Source organism: Camarhynchus parvulus, chromosome 11 (assembly GCF_901933205.1).
Source record: "Camarhynchus parvulus chromosome 11, STF_HiC, whole genome shotgun sequence".
Taxonomy (NCBI): domain Eukaryota; kingdom Metazoa; phylum Chordata; class Aves; order Passeriformes; family Thraupidae; genus Camarhynchus; species Camarhynchus parvulus.
The window spans coordinates 6,733,426-6,752,411 of NC_044581.1; the positions used below are offsets into that span (position 1 = coordinate 6,733,426).

Genomic DNA, 18,986 nt, shown 5'->3' on the forward strand with positions numbered 1-18,986 from the left:
TGTGAGAATACCCCCTAACAGAGAGCTAGCTGATGATGGAGTGTTTTCTTCTGATTTGGGTGTTGCATTTATATTGTTCCCCCTGTTTTTCAGAGGAAAAACAAGGGCTCAGGGTGCATTTTTAATCTGGCTGTCTATTATGATGGACTGAAATGCAAGATTAGTCACCAGAACGAAACAGTCTTTAAATGACTTGCCTTGTTTTGGATGCTTTTCTGTTAGACATTTGTGGTAATTCTTAGCATTGTTTTTTACTGTTTTCTAGGTTTTATTCATGGCAGAAAAAATGTTCTGTTACTTAGAGTGGCAATCAAACAATCTTAAGTCCTTTCAGTTGTGGAAACCTGTTTAACTGACCTAATACATTTTCAGTGACTGTGAGCAGTGCATTTGGAAGTGAGGTTTGTTAATCAGCAGAATAACCTGAAGAAAAATCCTACTTATTCAGTTGGGTGTAACCAGAATAACTAATCAGAGAATGAGTATCAGTAATGCTTTGTGCTGTTCCCAGACTTCAGGCACCATTTGCCACTGAGATGGTTTGTGTGTGAACTTTGTTGGATATCAGCTGACTTGGAGAATGAGTCAGCTGCCAAGAGTGAAAAAAATAATAAATTGCTGGGACACCTCTGCTTCAGCTACATTTGCATTTCACCACAGGGTTTGGGGTTCTGTTGGATATGGTGATGCTTGGGGTAGCAGATGGAGAAACTGGTTATTCTTGACAGATTTTAGTGGTGATTTTACCCTGGTGCTTGTATTTGGCCTTTTCTTTCTTAAATGGTGCTCAGAGCAAGTCTTCATCTCTGTATTTTCCATCTTTCAGTGTTCCTACAAACATGGTTAATCTACATCATCAGCCTTCCTTTCCTGAAGGTAGCAGCACAGGCAAGGGACAGTTTGGCCCTTCTTCCAGCTGGCAGATACCACTTGAACGTGATCCTAAAATTAGAAGGGAGCTGGCAATATGATACCTTGGTCTGTCAAAAATAGCTTTTCATTCTTCCTCTTGTCATTTTATCACTAATTACTCATAACCACCCTGAGAAGATGTTATGTTACCAGATTGCTGCCTCTCAGTTTTGTCCTGCTAACTCACCTTCCCTTCCACAGTCTTCAGCTTTTAAGGATTCTCTGCCTTTCTAAGGGCTGATGTACACTGGACTCCTCCTTGCCTCAGGATCCTTGTAGTTGTCTTTAATGAGCTCTTCAAAATTTTATTTTCTTCCCTTTATCCCCTTCTTTTCAGCCTTGCGTAGTTTGTCTTTACTGACCTCTTCTTGGGGAATTGGGATTCTTCCTGGAGCCCATCAGTGCTATTTCTGAAGCACCATCCCAGAACAGCACAAATAAAACCAGAACCACTTCCACTCTAGAGATTATATTCCATTATGAAGTAGTTCCAAAATATTTGTTGTTAGACTGAGGAGTTAGAGACTGTTGGAATCCAGTATTTTACATGCCATAGGTAATTTTTCTAAGCAGATGTAACTTGTTTTTTTCACTGCCTTAAAACAATGTTCCCCTTCCCCCACCAGAACTGCCACAATGTGGTTTCAAGTGGTGAGTTGATAAGGGTTATCATTTCTAACCACTCTTTAAACCTGGCATGAAGTCAGGACCCACCTCAGACAAGAATGATAGTTCAGAGCTTTGCAACAAGAGACTGTGAAAGTCTCTGAAATGCCACCAGTGTGGTGCATTATTCACCTCTAACTTGATCATTTAGTTTGTTTATTTTAGATTTAACTGTGCATGTTGAAAGAGTGAGATGCATGATAGCTGGGAGGACAGGATTCCTGCCACATAGGTGTGGTTATTAGAAAAATCTGCAGGATACAGGAAGACTTTGAATCCTGTGGAAGAGTGAGACATCCCTTGTTTAACTGGTGGCTCAGCAGGATTGCTTGGCTTTGGCTGAGCCATGTAATAAAATGCCATTCCCAGGAATTTTTACCCCGTGTTGTGTTAATGTTGGTTCACAACTGCTTTACTGCAAGTCATGGCATTCAAAACAAATTATTCAACCTCTCTGCTCTTAACTCTTTCCTGTTTGGACCTTGGTGCCTGTTGGCATCCCTGGCAGTCATGTTCCAGCCTCCTGTACTGTGCCAGGGTGGGACTGGCTTGGGAAAGAAGAGTTTTGGGCTGGTGGCTGTTACCCAGCCAATGCTAAACCAATGTATTTTTCCCCCCTTTGTTTCCCCAGCTCTCAGATGGGTAGAATTTTGTCTGCCATCTGGGTGAACCTCACAGCCCCTTGAAAGAAGAGTGGCAGGGATTCTTTCACCATCCTGATCTAGTACCTTTCAACAGGTTAAACAGTAAATACAGAGGAAACCTGTATTTATTATTTATACTGTCTTTCTTCTCCTGGCAGAGCCTTAATAAATCTGCCTTGCTAATTGTCAGCTAGTGTTAGAGATGAATACTCAGTCCAGGTTCATTGGAGAAGGTCTTGCAGCTTTTTAAGGAAAGAAATACCTCCTTTTGTTTCAAGTATACTCCAAGTCCATGGACTAATTGATTTTTCCCTCCTTCTGCTCTGCCTTTATTTTGCACACAGTGCAAAATTATTATTATTATTTATATTGCACACAGCAGTGCTTCCGAGGTGCTGGGTGCTTTCCATGGAGGTGATCTTTGCTCCTGGGATTCCTGAAACTGCAGAATGTAGTTCAGGTCTGCAGGAGTTCTGTTGCTGTGCTCTCCTCTGTTGTACTCAATGAGTTCTTCAGTCCTGCACTGCAAAACCCAAATAGATGCAAATGCTGGAATTTCAGCATTAGCCACTTGCTGTCAAAGGGCAGGTCTGTTCTGAAGGTTTTCTGCTGGGTTCACAAGGATTTTTGTGGGTTTGCTCATACAAAGTAGCTTTAAACTGCACAAAAAACTTTCCTTATGTTGTCTTTTTGGCAGGTTCTCCGAGTATCATGTTTGTTCTGGAGAAACATCTTTTGACTCAAAGAATTGCTTCTCATATGGGTGGATTCCCCTTCTGGGACAAGCTAAACACAGCCATCAGTGTCTCCCCTACTTCTGTGACTCTGTAATGCTTAGAGCAGCCTCATTAAGAGATCTCTTTGTTTCAGTTTGGGTCAGTCAGATGTTGTCACTCCTGTGAAATAACTTTTCTCATTGTTTTTCAGATGATTTCAGCGCAGTGACAATATATAATTCTTCCTGACTGAGTCACTACATTTGAGATCTTTTATAACTTTAAGAGTTAAAATTTAATTCCGAAATGCAGTCATCATTTTGGTTTTCCATATATTTTCCAAGGGAAAGTCTTTTATTGACAGAAACAAAAACCAAATTACATAATTTTTTTTAATATACAGATTTAAAATGCAGCTTTGAAAATATCTAAGACAACCCAAGTTGTCTTAGGGGCCAGAAGTGAATGCTCTTGTGTTTGGATGTCACTGTGGTGGAACAGCTACATGTTGGTGTCCACTGCTGAAGTCCTTGGCAGCTGGGAAGGGACCCAAAAAGCTTTGTGTCTTTGAGCTTAATCTTAGCACAGTCATGGTGCTGTAAGACCTAGAGGAAAAAACCCTGGGAGTACTGCTGGGTGTGTGTGGAGCCAGCATCTTCTGCCATGAGAGCTTTTTACCAAGCTCCTTCGTTCTGCAGAGGCCAAGGAGAGGCAGGGAGTGGATGAACAGGCAGAGCTGATGGTGGGGCTCATTCAGGCACATTTTCTAAAGCAGCCAGTGCTGGGCAGGGCTGAGATGGAGTAGGAGTCTGGAAAAATTTGGTGCTATGGTAACTGCCAGGGCTGCTGGTGAGTGGAAACAAGACTGTTCTGACTGAATCACCAGCATGTGTCTGAGTTTATTTTTGCCAGTCTGCTCTATTTGGAATTGATCTAATGATGCAGCATTTTTGAAGCTTCAGATTAGGTGTGGGGGACAGGTCCAAGAATTCAGTGTTCACTGCTCAGAAGATGGTTTTAGGAGGTCACTTTAGCTTAGCTTTGCAGATTACCTATGATGGATAATGGATATAAGGATATTATTGCCCCCCAATTTTTTTTCCCAGTTTGACGCTGGGTGCTGACATTCCTCTGCATCTTTTTTTTAATTTTTTTTATTTTTTAAGAGGTTCTTTGGATCTCTCAAAGAGGAGCTCCAGTTAAGGGATACCCCACAGGGAGCCTGCCCACATCATTATGGTCTGAAACCAGGGGTGAGAACAGGCAGGCCACAGAGGTTTGTGTTGAATGATATTCAATATAATAATTGATTCATTAATTAAAACAAAAAGGGCAGTAGTTTGCTCTTGATGATGCCCGCAAATACTGTTTAACTAGCATTTGTTGCATACACAAAACTGATTTGGAACATTTGGAATCGAGGAAGTGAGAAGCTGTTCTGCACTAAAAAGTTCAGAAAGCATCTGGTGCTTTTGGGGGTGGTGGAGTTGAAGATTTAATTTTTTTCCCCTCCCAGTTTTAAAGAGAATAGAGTGATTTTTTTTTTTCCACTGAGGCTTTATTGATCTTAAAGCTCATTTCATCCATATTTCTGGTACATAAATTGATTGTAGATGATAAAAGCAAAGTAGCACTTTCTAAAACAAAACCCAGCAGTCAAGTCTGTGACAATTTGAAGTTCTGGATGTAAGCTGTGGGCTGTGGAGTTGAAACTCAGCATGGTGAGGGAGTCTGTTTTTATTTTAGGTTGTCTGCAAATTCTGTCTACAGTTCTACAGCCATTATGGTCTTATTTTTAAAGTTTGTCTTGAGCTTTAAATGGGAGCAGAAGTTGAAGAGCAAAAAACTGTGAACCAGGAAGGTTTGTGGTCATGTTCCTTTCTTTTTTAGCAACGTATTTCCATGATGTTGTGTATCTAGATTAAAGTGTAATCTTAAATTTAGAATTTGTGGAGTTGTAGTGCTTGCTTTTTATAAAAATACAAGCTTCCAGTCTCAATTTAAAGCTGTGTTGTCTGAAAATGGAAAGATAAAATTGTATAAGTTTTGTGTTTGGTTATGTGCATCAGATTTAGCTGTACACAAAAGAGGGGGGGATGAATCTGCATAGAAAATAATGAAGTTAAGCAGGATAAGCTGAAGTGAGTGGTGACCTATTTTATCTGAGTTTGACAGTTAGGTTATTTCCTCTGATTTCCAATGTTTTCCTTGGTGTTGCCACCCTTATGGTGCAATACAGAGCAGAGACCCAGCAGGGGATGGGGACAAAGGGCGCCCCTGTGAGTGCTGCAGCTGGGATTGTGGTGAGGCTGTGCCAGGGCTGTGTGCAGAGGTGTCCCCTCTGCTCAGCTCTGGGTCTGCTCATGCCAGCAGCAGCACATGTAGAGGCAGAGGAGCAGACAAGCACCCTCAGGCAACAAGGAGGGATGGAGCTGGCCCCTGGCCCTGTGCCAGCAGAGCTGTGCTGTGTGATACTGAAAGGAAGGAATCTGACACCACCACATGACAAAGTGGCCACAGTTCTACAGTGCTTTACCTTCAGCTGAGCCAAATAGATCAGGACATAAGAAGCATTCCCTGTGCCAGGAGGCACGTCCTGTTCTTTGAAGAGAATTTGTCACAGCCAACAGATTCAGGAGGTCTGGAGCTTGTGATGTGACCTGGTGAAGTTGGGTGGGGATGGTTCTGCCAGGAAGCAGAATGGTCCTTGCTAAGTGTTTCAGACCTGCCAGTGTCAGGGGGAGCTCTCTGGTGTTATTGCTTCAGGCTTAGAGGGTGTTTTTACACTGAGTTGAAGCAATTGGGTACTTTGGATCACAGCTCCCCTCAGGCTTGAGCTGTTGGCAGAGGTGGCACTGAGGTTGTCACAGCTCTCATAGAGCTGAGGGCAGCTGTAGCTGTGGACTGGATCCTGGCTGCTTGTACACATAGATGGAAAAACACACATGGCAAAACCCACCATGTAGTAAGGAAATCTCTGCAGCAGCAGCAGACTCCAGACTCAGTAGAAACACAGAAATTGAATAAGAACTCTCTTATCTGCCAGTGTGACAAGGAAGAGCTGGAGTAGTCCCTGCAGATATAGGAAAAAGTCTTCCATATTGTGCCTGGAAGGCTGTAAAAATATCTCCAAATTCGGTTTATTACAGATGCATGTATGTCAGATGACACTGGGAGGCTGAATTTTTAGATGCCATAAATGCCTGCTGTGGAGAGGCTCTTGTGAGTCAGGGAGCTCATGGGGATGTAACTTCTGACTCGTGCTCTGAGCAGTGCAGGAAATGTTTACAGCAAAGGTGTGTTCAGAAGTTGCTCTGCAGCACTGACCATAATCACTCATCTTTGGTATCCTTTGAGAAGTGCTATAAAAGGCCCCCAGGCCCTGCCACTTTAGTATTCATCCAAAAAACCCACCACCCAACAACAAAAAAGCCAGAAAAAAAAGTTATCAATTGAAGAAGCTTGTTTAGGAATAGCTAATAAAATCAGAAGGGTCAATACTTTGAGATGGTATAGAGACTGTTTAAGAAGACATTTTATTGGAGGATCAGACAGCTGATCAAAACAGCTGACAAAATTACGTAGGGATGAGAGGCAATAGGGATACACACCTGAAGTTTAAATTTTATTTGATCAGACAAATTGAAAGAACAAACTTTTAAGCTTAAAAAAACCAATAAGGTTGACCAAAATTAGTTGAGGGACATCTGGCTAAAGGTCTGAAATTTTAAAGGGATATTTTTCCTTCCCAACACATCAGGGATGAGAAGCAAGCTGAAGTTTCAGGAGAACTTCTTACGAAGAACTCTGAAAGCACAGGAATATTTAGAGGCTCACAAATGCCACTCTTTTGCTTTTAAAGGATTATAATTTTAAAGTAAAAGAGTTAATACAGCAACAATGTTGTTTGACAACAAAAAAAATTACAGACCATGCAAATTAACAGAAACAGAAGGCACAAAATGGGAATGTGTGTAAGTATTGCAGTAAGGAAGAGGAGACTTTGTGAAGGCTTGCTTTGCCTTACTGTCCTGTTGGATAGGTGCACAATGATTTTTATGAGGGTGGAATAAACAATCCAGACTTAATACAAAAAAGTTGTCTCTGAGCTGCCACTTATAATGCAGGGTCAAGCTGTGTCCAACTTCCATGGAAAAGTGAGTTCAGTTCTCATCTGCAGTCAGAACATAAATGGAATAATAGAGATCAGGAGGAGGAGGAGTAGAAACCAAAGCAGAGAACATTGTTCTGCTGTTATCTGTAATAATCACCTTGGGCTTGTGTGGTGCTGGTGGCTCTGGTTATTCCCTGCTTCTCCAAGAAGTTACAGAACTGGAAGTGTAGCAGGAGCACTGAGGTGGAGATGAGCTTCCATGAGAACAGCTGAGCAGACTCTGATTAACCAGCCTTGAGAAGAGACCTTTGGGGAGGGGTGTGATCAGGACTTCAAAATCCTTGAGAAAGTGGTCAGGGAAATGCTTTTCCTCTCTCTTCCAATTTTAAAATAAAAAATAGGTTGGGCAGGAATTGAATGGGGGAGCTGTGGGATGTTGCCTTTTGAAAGAGCTTACAAAGGTTCAGAAAGTGAGATTGTGTAAAATATATGCTGAACAATGAAAAAGTGTTCTTGGAAAGTACAGCTGAGTGCTCTGTCCTCTGCATCCACTGTCAGCTATTTTTGGAGACAGTACATCAGGCTGGACAGACATCTGTCCTCATATACTATATCTGCACTTGGGTGTTTTTTGTCTTGTTAATCACCTATATAAATAGTTTTTTTCTGATATATGAGTAAAAATACCTCACAAATACAAAATTGGGAATTAAACTGCTGATTTTTGTCCAGTGCTTTTCCTACCAATTAAGAGCTAAAAAGTAGCTGTAGTTGTACATTGAAAAAGCTCTCAGTTACTAGAGGAGATTGATGTTTTATCTTGGATTCAGTAAAATACATAAGTAATGGAAAATCTTTAGTAATTTTGTCATTCTTCAGTAATTTTTGTGTGGATTGGATTTATTTTAGTGCTGTATTTCTGCTGCAGGGAATCTTGTGCTGTGACCATTCTTTTGCTTGACTGATATTTTGTTTGGTTTTTTTGAAGGTACATGGGAATAGGACTTTCTGCTCAAGGAGTCAACATGAATAGGCTTCCTGGTAAGTCACTGTTAAGGTTTGTTTTGACCTACAATCTGTGTTAAATGTTCATTTGAAATAAAGATTTTTCTTTATATATATGTATTAGTGAATGTGTGTTTCTATTAATAAAATTGCATTACTATAATTGTCTTATATCTGGAAACTTCAAACCATTGAGTGTTATCTGAAATTGAGCAGCCATGATGATTTCAGCAGATAATAGAAATTAAACTAATAGGTAATGGGCAAGATGATGAACTTTCAGACAGGCAAACTATTCTTTGTGTCTGAAAAGTAAGTAGGAAAATAATTTTACATTTAGTCTGTGTACTCCACTTGACAAATTTACATGAAAGAATCTGAAAATGACAGGATAATTGACCTGTTGTATTGTCTCTATTCTTTTCTTCTTCCCACTGAAAGACTACAAGAATGTGATAGAGTGTTATTTTTAGTTAAGATTGTTGCTTCTTTTGTTTGAAATGTGTGGTTCTATGTTTGCTGCTAAGTTGGTCGAGTGGCTTCTTTTTAGAAATAAATAATTGGTAATTCTTCTTTGACAATATTCAATTTATTGAATAAAATAACAATTTCTAGATATATATTGATGTAGTGACTTCTATGCCAGAAATTCTTTCAACTGGGCTTAAAATTGGAAGCTTGTATTTGGTAGAAAATAAATGTTCTCAGATGGCAAAGTGAATGACAGCTGGTCAGTGGTAAGGGCTTTTTTGGCCTTGGGTGTTACTTCTAGTGAAGTTGTTTTAAAGGTGAAATCTGTGCTCAGCCCTTATGGATCTTGGTGTCTGGAAAGGAGAATGTTTAGTGAATGTCCTAACAAAAGAAAGATCTGTCCTGGGGAGAATGGTTTGAGTGACCTGTGCTTCAAAGAATTTGCATCTTACTTCAGTCTGTATTTGTTAGTAATTGTTATGACAGCTGCACCAGTCAGTCCTGCTCTCTCTGCCCTTTCTCTGCCCCCAGCCCTGATCCCGGTGGGTTGTGTGCCATGTACAAGGCAAAGCAGGAATTGAGTCCCATCATCTCCTTCCAGGGCTGAAGTTCTTGGACGAGGGGTTGGTTGGTGGTTAATGGAGCCTGTTCTGTTCATGGCTCTGTGGTTTGTGTGGTGGAAAGATGGGGGGAATGTTTTGTAGGCTTGGCCTTGCAGATGGTTGGTTGGATTATGCTGTATTTAGGATTCCCCTGGGGTTATAGCACAGGTACATGCAGGGTTCAGTGCTAACCAAGATGGTGTGTACTGAATGTCTCAGGTGTGCTGTCCTGAAATTGAACAGCCAGTGTAATTTCTTCTCCTTTTTTTTTTTTTTTTTTTTCTTTGGTGATTAAAAATTACCCAAACCACTTCTGATAAATGGCTTTAAAGCCCAGGAGTTACATGGGCAGCATTTGTGGGCAGGTTAAGTCAAAGTGCCTGTACACCACTGTCATTTCTAGAGTGCATGTGATGAACATGGAATTCTTTTCTCTCAGTGAAATAAAGCATAAAGTGAACTTGAGACTTGAGATTGTACAATTCATGCTAAATAAGCACCAATTTGATCCTATGAACCTGTTGTTTGTTTGATCACATGCAGATTAGGCTGCCAAGAGTCATTCTGTGGTCATAGTTAGGTCTCTCTCCCTTCATCTGTATAAGATTAACTGCATGGCTCTGTATTACAGCTCAGTAATTATCTTCCTGGCTTTTTGAGAATGAGTGTGATTTTTTTATATATATATATATATATATATATAATTTTTTAGTATATTATTCAAGTAACTGTAGTGAGAAACATTTCCAGGCTTAACTGTTATCAGGTCCTTCACAGCACAGAGTAAGTGAGAGCTCACAAAGAAGTGGCAGACTTTGGAGTCTTGACTTGGCTTTGTGTCAGAGTGTAATTTTAACTTTTTGTGACCTGAAACCCTGCCAGGTTTGTCTCCTTAGACCCTTTCTAAGTCACTTCTGCTTTAACAGATCGATTTTCACTCAGTGTGCTGCCAGGGAAGTGTGTAACCACTACAAGTGGTGGTTGGGAGCCCAGAGCCTGGTACAGGAGCCAAAGTTGGTCCCTTTCTTGTTCCCAGTTTCACTTGGTGGCACCCTGGGAGTCCTAATTCAAAGAACAATCCTGCTGCTGGGTTCTGTCTCAAACTCCTTTTCCCTCCACAAGGACAAACACTTGGCCATATCCAGTTCCAAGTCAGGGCATTTGTGCTTTATTGCCAAATTTATTTTGGCTTAAACCCAGCTGGGTGCTGGTGGGGGTAGTGCTGAACTTTCTCTGAAGATTACAAATGTGATTGGAGCCACATGAACTCAGTTCCCTTAACTACCCCTGTCTGCATGGAGAATAGAGGTTGCTTTTAATTGGAGAGTTCCCTGTCCATGTTCTACTCAGGGTTTCTTTGTGCTGCGGTTTGAAATTCAGTCAGCAGGTCTGAAGTAATTGTGGGATTATTATTAACTATCAGTTTTTGTGACCCTGACATATCTTGATTTAAAAAAAAAAAAATTAAAGACATTTAGAACATTTACTAACCATTCTGCTTTAAGCCAGTGGCTTTTAGTGAAATGTCTGCTCACTTCTTTCCCCACATTCAGTTTTTTTCATGTGTGCTCAGCATTTTGGTATTTGAGGATGAAATTACATGTTGCAGCTGAACTGATCTAACTCCATGTCAATCAAAGGAGAGAAACCTGACCCTTCCCTCCTCTCCACCCCATCTGCACAGCCACTCCTCTGCCCTGGTGCAAGCCTTTGGCTCTGGCAGTTGTCACCTTGGCCAGGCCAGCTCCCAGGCCAGGCAGGAACCTGGTGGGCTGGTTCCTTCAGGAACCATGGAATAATGCTCTTACTTGTGCACCCTGCATGTAACAGATCAGTGTCCTTTTAAAAAATGATGATGATGATGATGATGATGATGATGATTATTATTATTTAGGCCTCAGTCCAGTAAGTTTTCCTGAGCCCTGCTGAAAATGTATTGGTAGTTTGCTACAGGTTTCACCAAACCTCCATAAAATGAGATGATGATAAGTGTCCTGTCCTTAACATGGGTGAGATTGCACACTGGGAATGAGTCTCTCCTGCATGGGATGTTCTGCATTAGTTCAAGTCTTCATGCTGTTGAGAAGTAACATTTCATTTGTTTGAGCTCTTTGAGGGCAACCCAGCAGGAACATGGAGCCAGGCAGAGAGGGAAGGAGGGATGAATCTCTAAGGTAGCAGCAAGTTCTTAATTCAGCCTCAGATACTGTGAAACCACACCTTTAGGCATACCCTGCTTCAGTTTCTTAAGCAGCACAGATAGGAGCTGACCAATCACTTTTAGAGACTCTAAACACCCTCTGGTTAATGAATGACCTGCCCTGCTGTGCAGCATTGTACATGCTGAAGGGAGTGCCAGCTTTCACTCACCATTCTTTGGTTTTCAGAAACGTTGGTAATTTTTTCAGCTTGCTTTTTAAACAAAAAGATACTGCTTGGCTTATTCACTGTCTGCTCCAGACTGTCTGTTAAAAGAACAAGGTTTCAAACTCAAAAACATTTTATAGACTTGAATTCGTGTGCAGCCAGATAAATCAGGAGAATTTGGTGTACAGAAACCTCCTCCCTAATGGTGTTTGGCTTCTGGGTCTGTAGTGCTGTGAGCCAGGTCAGCAAAACCAGAAACATTTTGTCCAGGTGTCCTGAGTCTTTTGTTCAGCAAAAGGTCCTTGTGAGTGACCCATTTATCTGGGCATAAATATAAAATAGAAATGAGCCCTGGGAATGAAGAATTCCCCCTGCTCTCCTCCTCTGTGAAAGCCATCCTTCATCCTCCATAAACCCATGTGTGGACTGGGCTTTCCGTTTTACCTTTGTTTGGAGATCCTTTCCTTTGAATTTTCTTGCTGATAGGTTTCTGTTGACATTTGTAGGTAGGACTTTATTTCTTCTCAGCTTATCTTACGAGCTGTCAGAGGAGATGCAAGCAGGGGGAGCAAGACTGTTGAGGACTCTGTCCTCCTGTCCTTTCTTTGAGAGGAAAAAATTCCTTGTTTCTTCCTTAGGGATGTTCCCAGGGGTTTTTCATGCTGGTGTGCTCCCCTCTGGGAGCTGGGTAGGTAAAATGATAGGATGTCCCACATTGGAAGGGATTCACAAAAATCATTGAGTCCAGCTCCTGGTCCTGCACAAGTAAAATTCTCATGGGAAGATATTATTCCTCACCAGAGCTGGGGATGGGTTTCTGCAGAGGTTCTGTATTTAGATTTTCAAACCTCAATTCCACAAGGATCTGGCAGCCTCATGTAACTCTTAATTTAATCCTGCTGCAAGTGGGAAGTTCTGCTAAAGTCTTCCAGATTTTCCTTCTAGCCAGTTTTGGTTTGTTGTTGGTGTGAGGTTTTGTTTGTTTGTTTGTTTCTTTGGTGATTTTGTTTTGTTTCTTTGTTTTGTTTCTTTTGTTTAATGTGAATGCTATGGAATCTTTCTACTTCAAATGTATTTAAGGAAGTTTTCAGTTTATGCTTTGGCTTGTCACTTTCTGTGACTCCACTGACAAACAAAGGACCTGTGCTAAAGGACTCCGTGCCAGTGCTAAATGCAGTATAATTATAGAAGCTGAGACCTCACCAAATCATCTGATCTGAAGTGAGTTCAATTAGCATTAGTCCTGCCTGACAGGTGTGTGTCTAAACCAGTCTTTCATTATTTTTCTGGCAACTTCTTCCAACACTGTCCTTGTGTTGGAAACTTTTCCTGATGACAAAGCTGAATATCCCATGTAGTCTGAGTCTATTCTTGGATCACGTGGAGGTGGAAAATAATTAATTTCTTTCCTCTTTGTAGCTCTATACATAAAAACCTCTATCACTGCTTTGTGGTCTTCTCTCCAAATCATACACCCCTGGCTCTTCACCCTTCCCTGTTTGTCAGGTTTGCTTGATTTTTGACAACTTCTGTAGATGTTTTCTGAAATTTAATCACTGGATGTATCACAAGCACTGGATGTATCACAAATATCTTACTTTTTATAGTAAAAGAAAACATTAAAATTCAGAGCAAGTTCAGGAAGTGGCTCTTATCCCATCTTGCAAACAAGGGCAAAGGAAAATCCTTGCCAAGCTTTCACAATTCTTACGGCTTCAGCAGAAACAGGAGGGGAAGAAGCTACTTGGTTACCTGGGGAAAGAAGGCTTTTGTCTTCCAGAGCAATCAGCAAAAGCCCTGAAGTATGGGGTTAAATGCATGAGCAGTATGTGGCAAACAAGCAGGGAATCAGTCTGCTCCCTGAGCCTCTTGGCTACATCAGCAACTTGGACACACTGCTTGATTTTCTGTCTTTAGAAGTCATTTCTATTAAGTTTATTTATTTATGCAGCTGATGAAGCTCTGGCTTGTAGTACCTTATGGTGTTTGTCCTGCTGCAGAGCTCTTTCAGAACTGTCCTTAAAAGCAGTTGTCCAAAAAGGCATGTGGGATTTCCACAGGGTGTCACAGCAAAGCCTTGGACAGGTGTTGGTTCCACATTCAGCTGGCTGTGCCAGTTCCTGTCCACAAAATTGCTTGTGCCTCTGGTACCCTCTAATTTATCCTATCAAACCAGTTTATGGGGCTGCATATGGAATGGGTCACCTAATTGGGTTAATAATAATGGGTGGGGGGCACTGCTTCATTCTGGGCTTGTTACTAACTTGGGTCTGTCCACTTGCCTGGCTCATCACAGGTAATGCAGGTTGAAACAGCTCCTTTGGGAAACTTTATTCTCCTCAATCATGTGTTTAACAGTGGTCAGAGGTTGTTTTTGATAGAGATATGTGTTGAAAACCTCAATTAAATTTCCTCCCAATTAACAGTTTTCCTGATCATGGAGACATTTTTATCATTTTTTTCAATCTTTCCAGGCATAATGGACTGAAGCTAACTTGGCTGACTTGTCTCCCTGAATTTTTATTTAGGCTGAGAACTCCTGAAACTTCACTTGGGTAGCCTTTTGCTGACTTAACTGCTTTTTACCTGAAAGCATAATTTGTACCTCCTAAGAGGTCATCAGTGTGTTTAGAAATGGGAGATTTTAGCACTGCACAGTGGAAGAAAAGAGAGCAAAGTGGGTCAGTGTGATGGGTCAGCTCTGGAATTATTGAATCCATTTGTGCAGAATGGATTTACAGAAAAATTCCTCAGCACACGAGAGCTCCTGTGGGTGGATGAAGATGATTGTGCATAGAGCAATGGTGGATAAAAAACATACCCTGCCAAGAAAAGATACATGTTACAGCAGATTGGAGATTTCTGGCCTTTGTAAGTCAGAGCCTTTTGGATTTACTTACCTGACTCCCTTATTTTTGAAGGGGTTTATTTATGTAAGTGAATCTCCTGGCTGTCACCACTGCCTGTAGTTTTATTTACATCTTTGGTTGTGCTACCCCTGTTTCTTCTAAACTGAACTGAAAGATGCACTCCAGAATCACAATTAGTGCACTACAGCCACTAATAAGAGTTCAGTCCAAAACACAAAGCTAAGCAATAAACCCTACCCAGACCCATTTGAAAAAAAAAAATTAAAAAATCTCATATGGGAGGAAGTGTCCTGAGACTGGTTTAAGCTGGTTGTTTCTTTCTTGAATCTGCTCTTACTGTACTGCACCATCTGCTATTTTCAAAATAGCTTTTATTTATTTTTTTTAATTCAAGTCAAAATTAAGGTCATACTAAAGAAATTAATAAGAAATTTGGGTTTCTTGTAATGAAACAGAAGGATTTCCTTTGAACTTAAGCTTTCACATATTTTTAGTGTTAAGATTTCTTTTTTCCCCATATGGAATCAATCTTGTTTTCAGTGTATGTAAAATGCCATCATAGGAAAGCAATCTGAGGAACATTTAATTTTTGTTTATCCTGGGTATACAGAACTCATTAAATTTTCTTTCTTCATCCTCACTCTAAATTCTGTGTATACATGTATTCTATGTATATTTTAATGGCTGCCCTGCTGCATCATATATTGAAGAATTTGAGTTCCTCTGGGATTACTTAACTCGCTCTCATCTTTTCTCTTCTTGTTTCTACTCTCTGCAGATCAGCTGAACACCTTTTAAAATTAAAATTTAAAACCACTAAATTTTTAAAATTGGAAATTTTAGAATTCTTGAAATTATATGAGCTTTATTAAAAAAAAATAATTCTTTGTGTCTTTGGGAATATTTGCCGTTCATGGTTGATTTGTCCACTGCCCATCCACTTCAGCTTAGTTCCACTGAACTGCTCAGTTGTCTTCTCATCCCATGGCAGCTTTCTCTGTTTTCAATCATTTTTTCAGTTCATGTGCTGAATTCACCTGAACTTGTATGAAAATTCCAGCTTGAATACTAAAACAGATTTGTTGCGTGCCCTGTGCATCCATTCACATCCCATCTTTGTCCCTTAGAAGAGCTGGAAGTTCTTTCTTTCCCATTCTTCAGTTTTTCAGGACTCATTAATGGGCTGTCTGACCAAAGCTGCCTCCTCACAGCTGCTGTGTTTGGGGTGTTGCCCTGCAGAGCTTATCATGGCCAGAGCTGTCACAGCTTGGTGGGGTGGATGTGTTTTGGAGATGAGCCTTGTGCTCAGGGCTGATAGGGCTGAGCTGCTGTGGCAGGGGGGTTGGACAGATGTGGCATCTCCGCGTGCTGAGCGGTGACACCACAGGGATCAGGTCCCCAGATGAGGTCAGACCTGGTGCTATCAGGTCTGTTCAGAGCTGCAGAGTAACTAAACTAGCTCCTGAACCACAGAATTGGGATGAATTCTGAATTAAGGTTAAATTTAATACCATGCTTTATTTATGGATATGTATATATGAAAACTCGGACTGTATAAAGTTCCTGCCTTTTTCCCTTTCTGACTGACTTCATGTCATGTGTTTGCTCATATTGATTGTAATGATTGTCCTGCCTGCAGCCAGAAGAACTGCTGCCCATTTGGTTGGGTTTTTAGGGAAGTGTTTGGTTTCTTTCCTCTTTTTCCTTTGGTCTGTTCAGTTAGACTGGCTTTGGGCACCCAGCCTTCAGGTTTGACTGGAGGAGCAGACTGAGGCTGCAGCTGAGCTCTTAGAGCTGTGCCTTACCCAGAGGTAGCTGGGAAAGTGCTTTGCCATTAAAGTTGAACAAAACCATCCATCAGTGTTTCAAGACAGTAATCCTGGCCTTGGAAAATAACCAAAGAAAGTGTTTTCCACTGGCCATTAAGTGCTCAGGCATCAGTGTGGGTATGTGATTCTTAGTGCTGGCCTGCACTTTTCCATGCCCTGATTTCTGTGCTGTGGCTCTTTCAGAGCTGGGCTGGCCTCTTCAGAGGTCCTGTGCTCTGTCCTCCTGCACCATGTTCCCAGAGGTGTGTGATATGGCTGTGCTGGAGCCTTTGCACGGGTTCTCTGTCATCCAGCAGGCTGTGCTGGTTGTGTGCCATGTGAAAGCAGAGTTTCCAAAGCAGGGCAGAGATGGCATTGCACAGTGGGGTTTGGGGTTTGGCCTTCACCCCTGCCACAGGTTGCATCTCCAGCTGTAGCCCAGATTATAGAAAATCCAGGTATTTTAGTGACAGCTAAGAGTTGATTGGCACTTTAGAGACAGCAGTTTAGCTGTCAACACAAGTTGTAATCGCAGAACTGCTTATTTTTCAGATTAAAACAAATTCTTTAATGTGGCTGTACCTATTATTTTGGATGAAAGGTGGCATCAACACAGAGCTCAGTTTCACTACAACTCAAACTGCTGGGTAGCAGCTGTTTCCACTGATGGATAAATATCATCCTCTTCAGAAAACCCTGTTGCTTCACCTTGATTAATATGGAAAGTATTTAAGAAACCTCAGTTTAGAATCTAGAAGTCTTTGTTGCAACCTCCTAACATCATGAGGTGTGCTTCTTTTGGAAGACTTCTCTCTCCATAAGGTCTTGTATTTAGATAAGTGGGGTTTTGTTTGTAATTTTCTTAGCTCATTAAATACCATTTTAGGGATTGTTTTTAATGGTAACTGGACATGAACCCCCTGCATTCTGCAGTGATCTCTAACATTTCTTTTGGCTGAGTCACTAAACTGTCCTGCCTTGATGTGTCTGTAGAATGACTCTTGCCCATTACCTTGCAAGACTTTGCTGGAAGTGTCTTAATATTTTATAAAGGTGTTCTTGCCCCTCAGCTGAAGGTTGAAATGTTGGCCCATAAATGAACATGTGAATTATTTAGTATGATGAGATTTGAAGCCTGTGTATGTGATAAGCTTTTGATTGTTGTTCCTTACCCCTTCCACTAAATAGGTAGAGTCAGATGAGGAGCATTTCCATTTTTTTCCCCATACCTGTCCTGCATTATTGTGTACCCCTGCCCTGTGTCCCACCCTCTCCACTCTGCTGTGCCAGGGAATATGGTGGATATAATAGAGCAGTGGTGACCTGGTCATGCTGGAGAGCTTTTCCTTTGTATGCAGAAACAGCCTGTTCTGTGGCTGTGGTCTTCACAGGGCTGTAAATGGCTTCAAGCACATCTTGACCTCTCCGGTGTAGGGAAACCCAAACTGTGTTCTGACTCTGGCAGAAGATGGAACCATCAAGCTTGTAAGTTAGGAGGACTTGCCATATTTATTCAGATGATTTTTATCTTGATTACTGTATTCAGTGGTGAGGTGCATGCTAATATTGAAATGGACTCCTTACAAATTTCTGGGGCTGGTGGAACAGACCTTTCCTGTTGAAAAGGTATTGCCTGTGTTGCAGCTGTCCGGAGCCTTCTGGTTTTGTTTTTTTCTTTATGAGTCAGTGGGTAGTGCCACTTTATATAATGGTGTAGACTGTGGTTTGATGTTTTTTGAAGGCTAGTTAACATGCAGTGAGTGGTTGTTAATGGTAGGACTTGCTGATCTGGTCTAAAAATCACTGTGCCAGATCAATATTGTGAAAAATTGAATTGTACAGTGCTGCTCTGCTTGTTGTCTCCATGGTGGATCAGGCAATGCTTGTTAGCACCCACATTCTGCTCAATCTCTCAGACTCTTGAGTCATACTGATTTTTGGGTCACTGTGTCCTTTTCTTCCTGCTTTCTGTTAATATGAGAGAGATGTTGTGATTCCTTTTTTTTCCCTTTTTTTTCTTCTCCTTTGGATTCTTGCCACACAAGTCTTGCTGTGAGGATTTGGACTGAATTTTGTCTCTTTTGCAGTTGCAAGTACTGTATTAAAAAACATGGACTAGCTTCTAAGCAAAAGCTGCAGCCAGGCCTGCCAAGAGTCCTGCACTCTCTGATGAGCATCATCTGCTGTGTCTGTGCAGGGGCCAGGCTGGCTCTGCTTCATCTGCTGGGACCTGGGGTGAGGGGGAGGCCATGAGCAGCAGTGCCTGGCTGGGGTGTGTGTGGTGCTGCACTGCTCCATGGCCTTGTACAGGATTCAGTGGGATACTGCAAAGTTATGGACCTGAACCCATCCAGCCCCTGCTTAGGGAAGTTTGTGCTCCATGGGGTAAAGTGATTTTATTCTCTGTAGAAGCATTGGTCCTGTAGTGCAAGGTTTCGTCTTCATTCAGTCATTTTGCCGCCTTGTAGAAGAAATAGAAGCTGGTTGGGGATGTTTCTAGCTAGGGCTTCTTCATATCCCTGGGTAAGTGGATTTTAGGGTCTCTTTTTTTTTTTTTTTTTTTTACCCTTGACATGTTCTGGGCAGATGTCCAGGCCCTTGAAGTTCTGCCAGGGAGATTCTGTAATGTGTTGAGCACGCTGTTCCCTGCTCCTATTCCTGTCCTGCAGTTGGTGTTGTGACTGTACCTAGACAGTTGTTCATGCCAGGGCCTCCCCTGTGCCCACATCCCCAGCTCTGTAACAGAGGTTGCTGTGCCACTGAGCAGCTGTTTTTGTAGGCTCATTATGGGAGCAGAAAGATGTGTTGCAG

At 41.6% G+C, this 18,986-nt stretch overlaps 1 protein-coding gene across 4 annotated transcripts in view; it reads left to right on the plus strand.

Moving 5' to 3' along the window:
- The window catches only part of RANBP10 (RAN binding protein 10), a 62,857-nt gene that overhangs the window by 8,173 nt on the left and 35,698 nt on the right, over window positions 1-18,986 (plus strand). For 3 of the 4 annotated variants that reach the window (XM_030955805.1, XM_030955806.1, XM_030955807.1), the window contains one exon: window positions 8,041-8,093. In XM_030955805.1, coding sequence (XP_030811665.1) covers window positions 8,041-8,093 — 53 coding nt within the window. Of the gene's footprint in view, window positions 1-4,732; window positions 4,800-8,040; window positions 8,094-18,986 lie in introns of those variants that run through there. The other variant, XM_030955808.1, reaches the window with a different exon arrangement.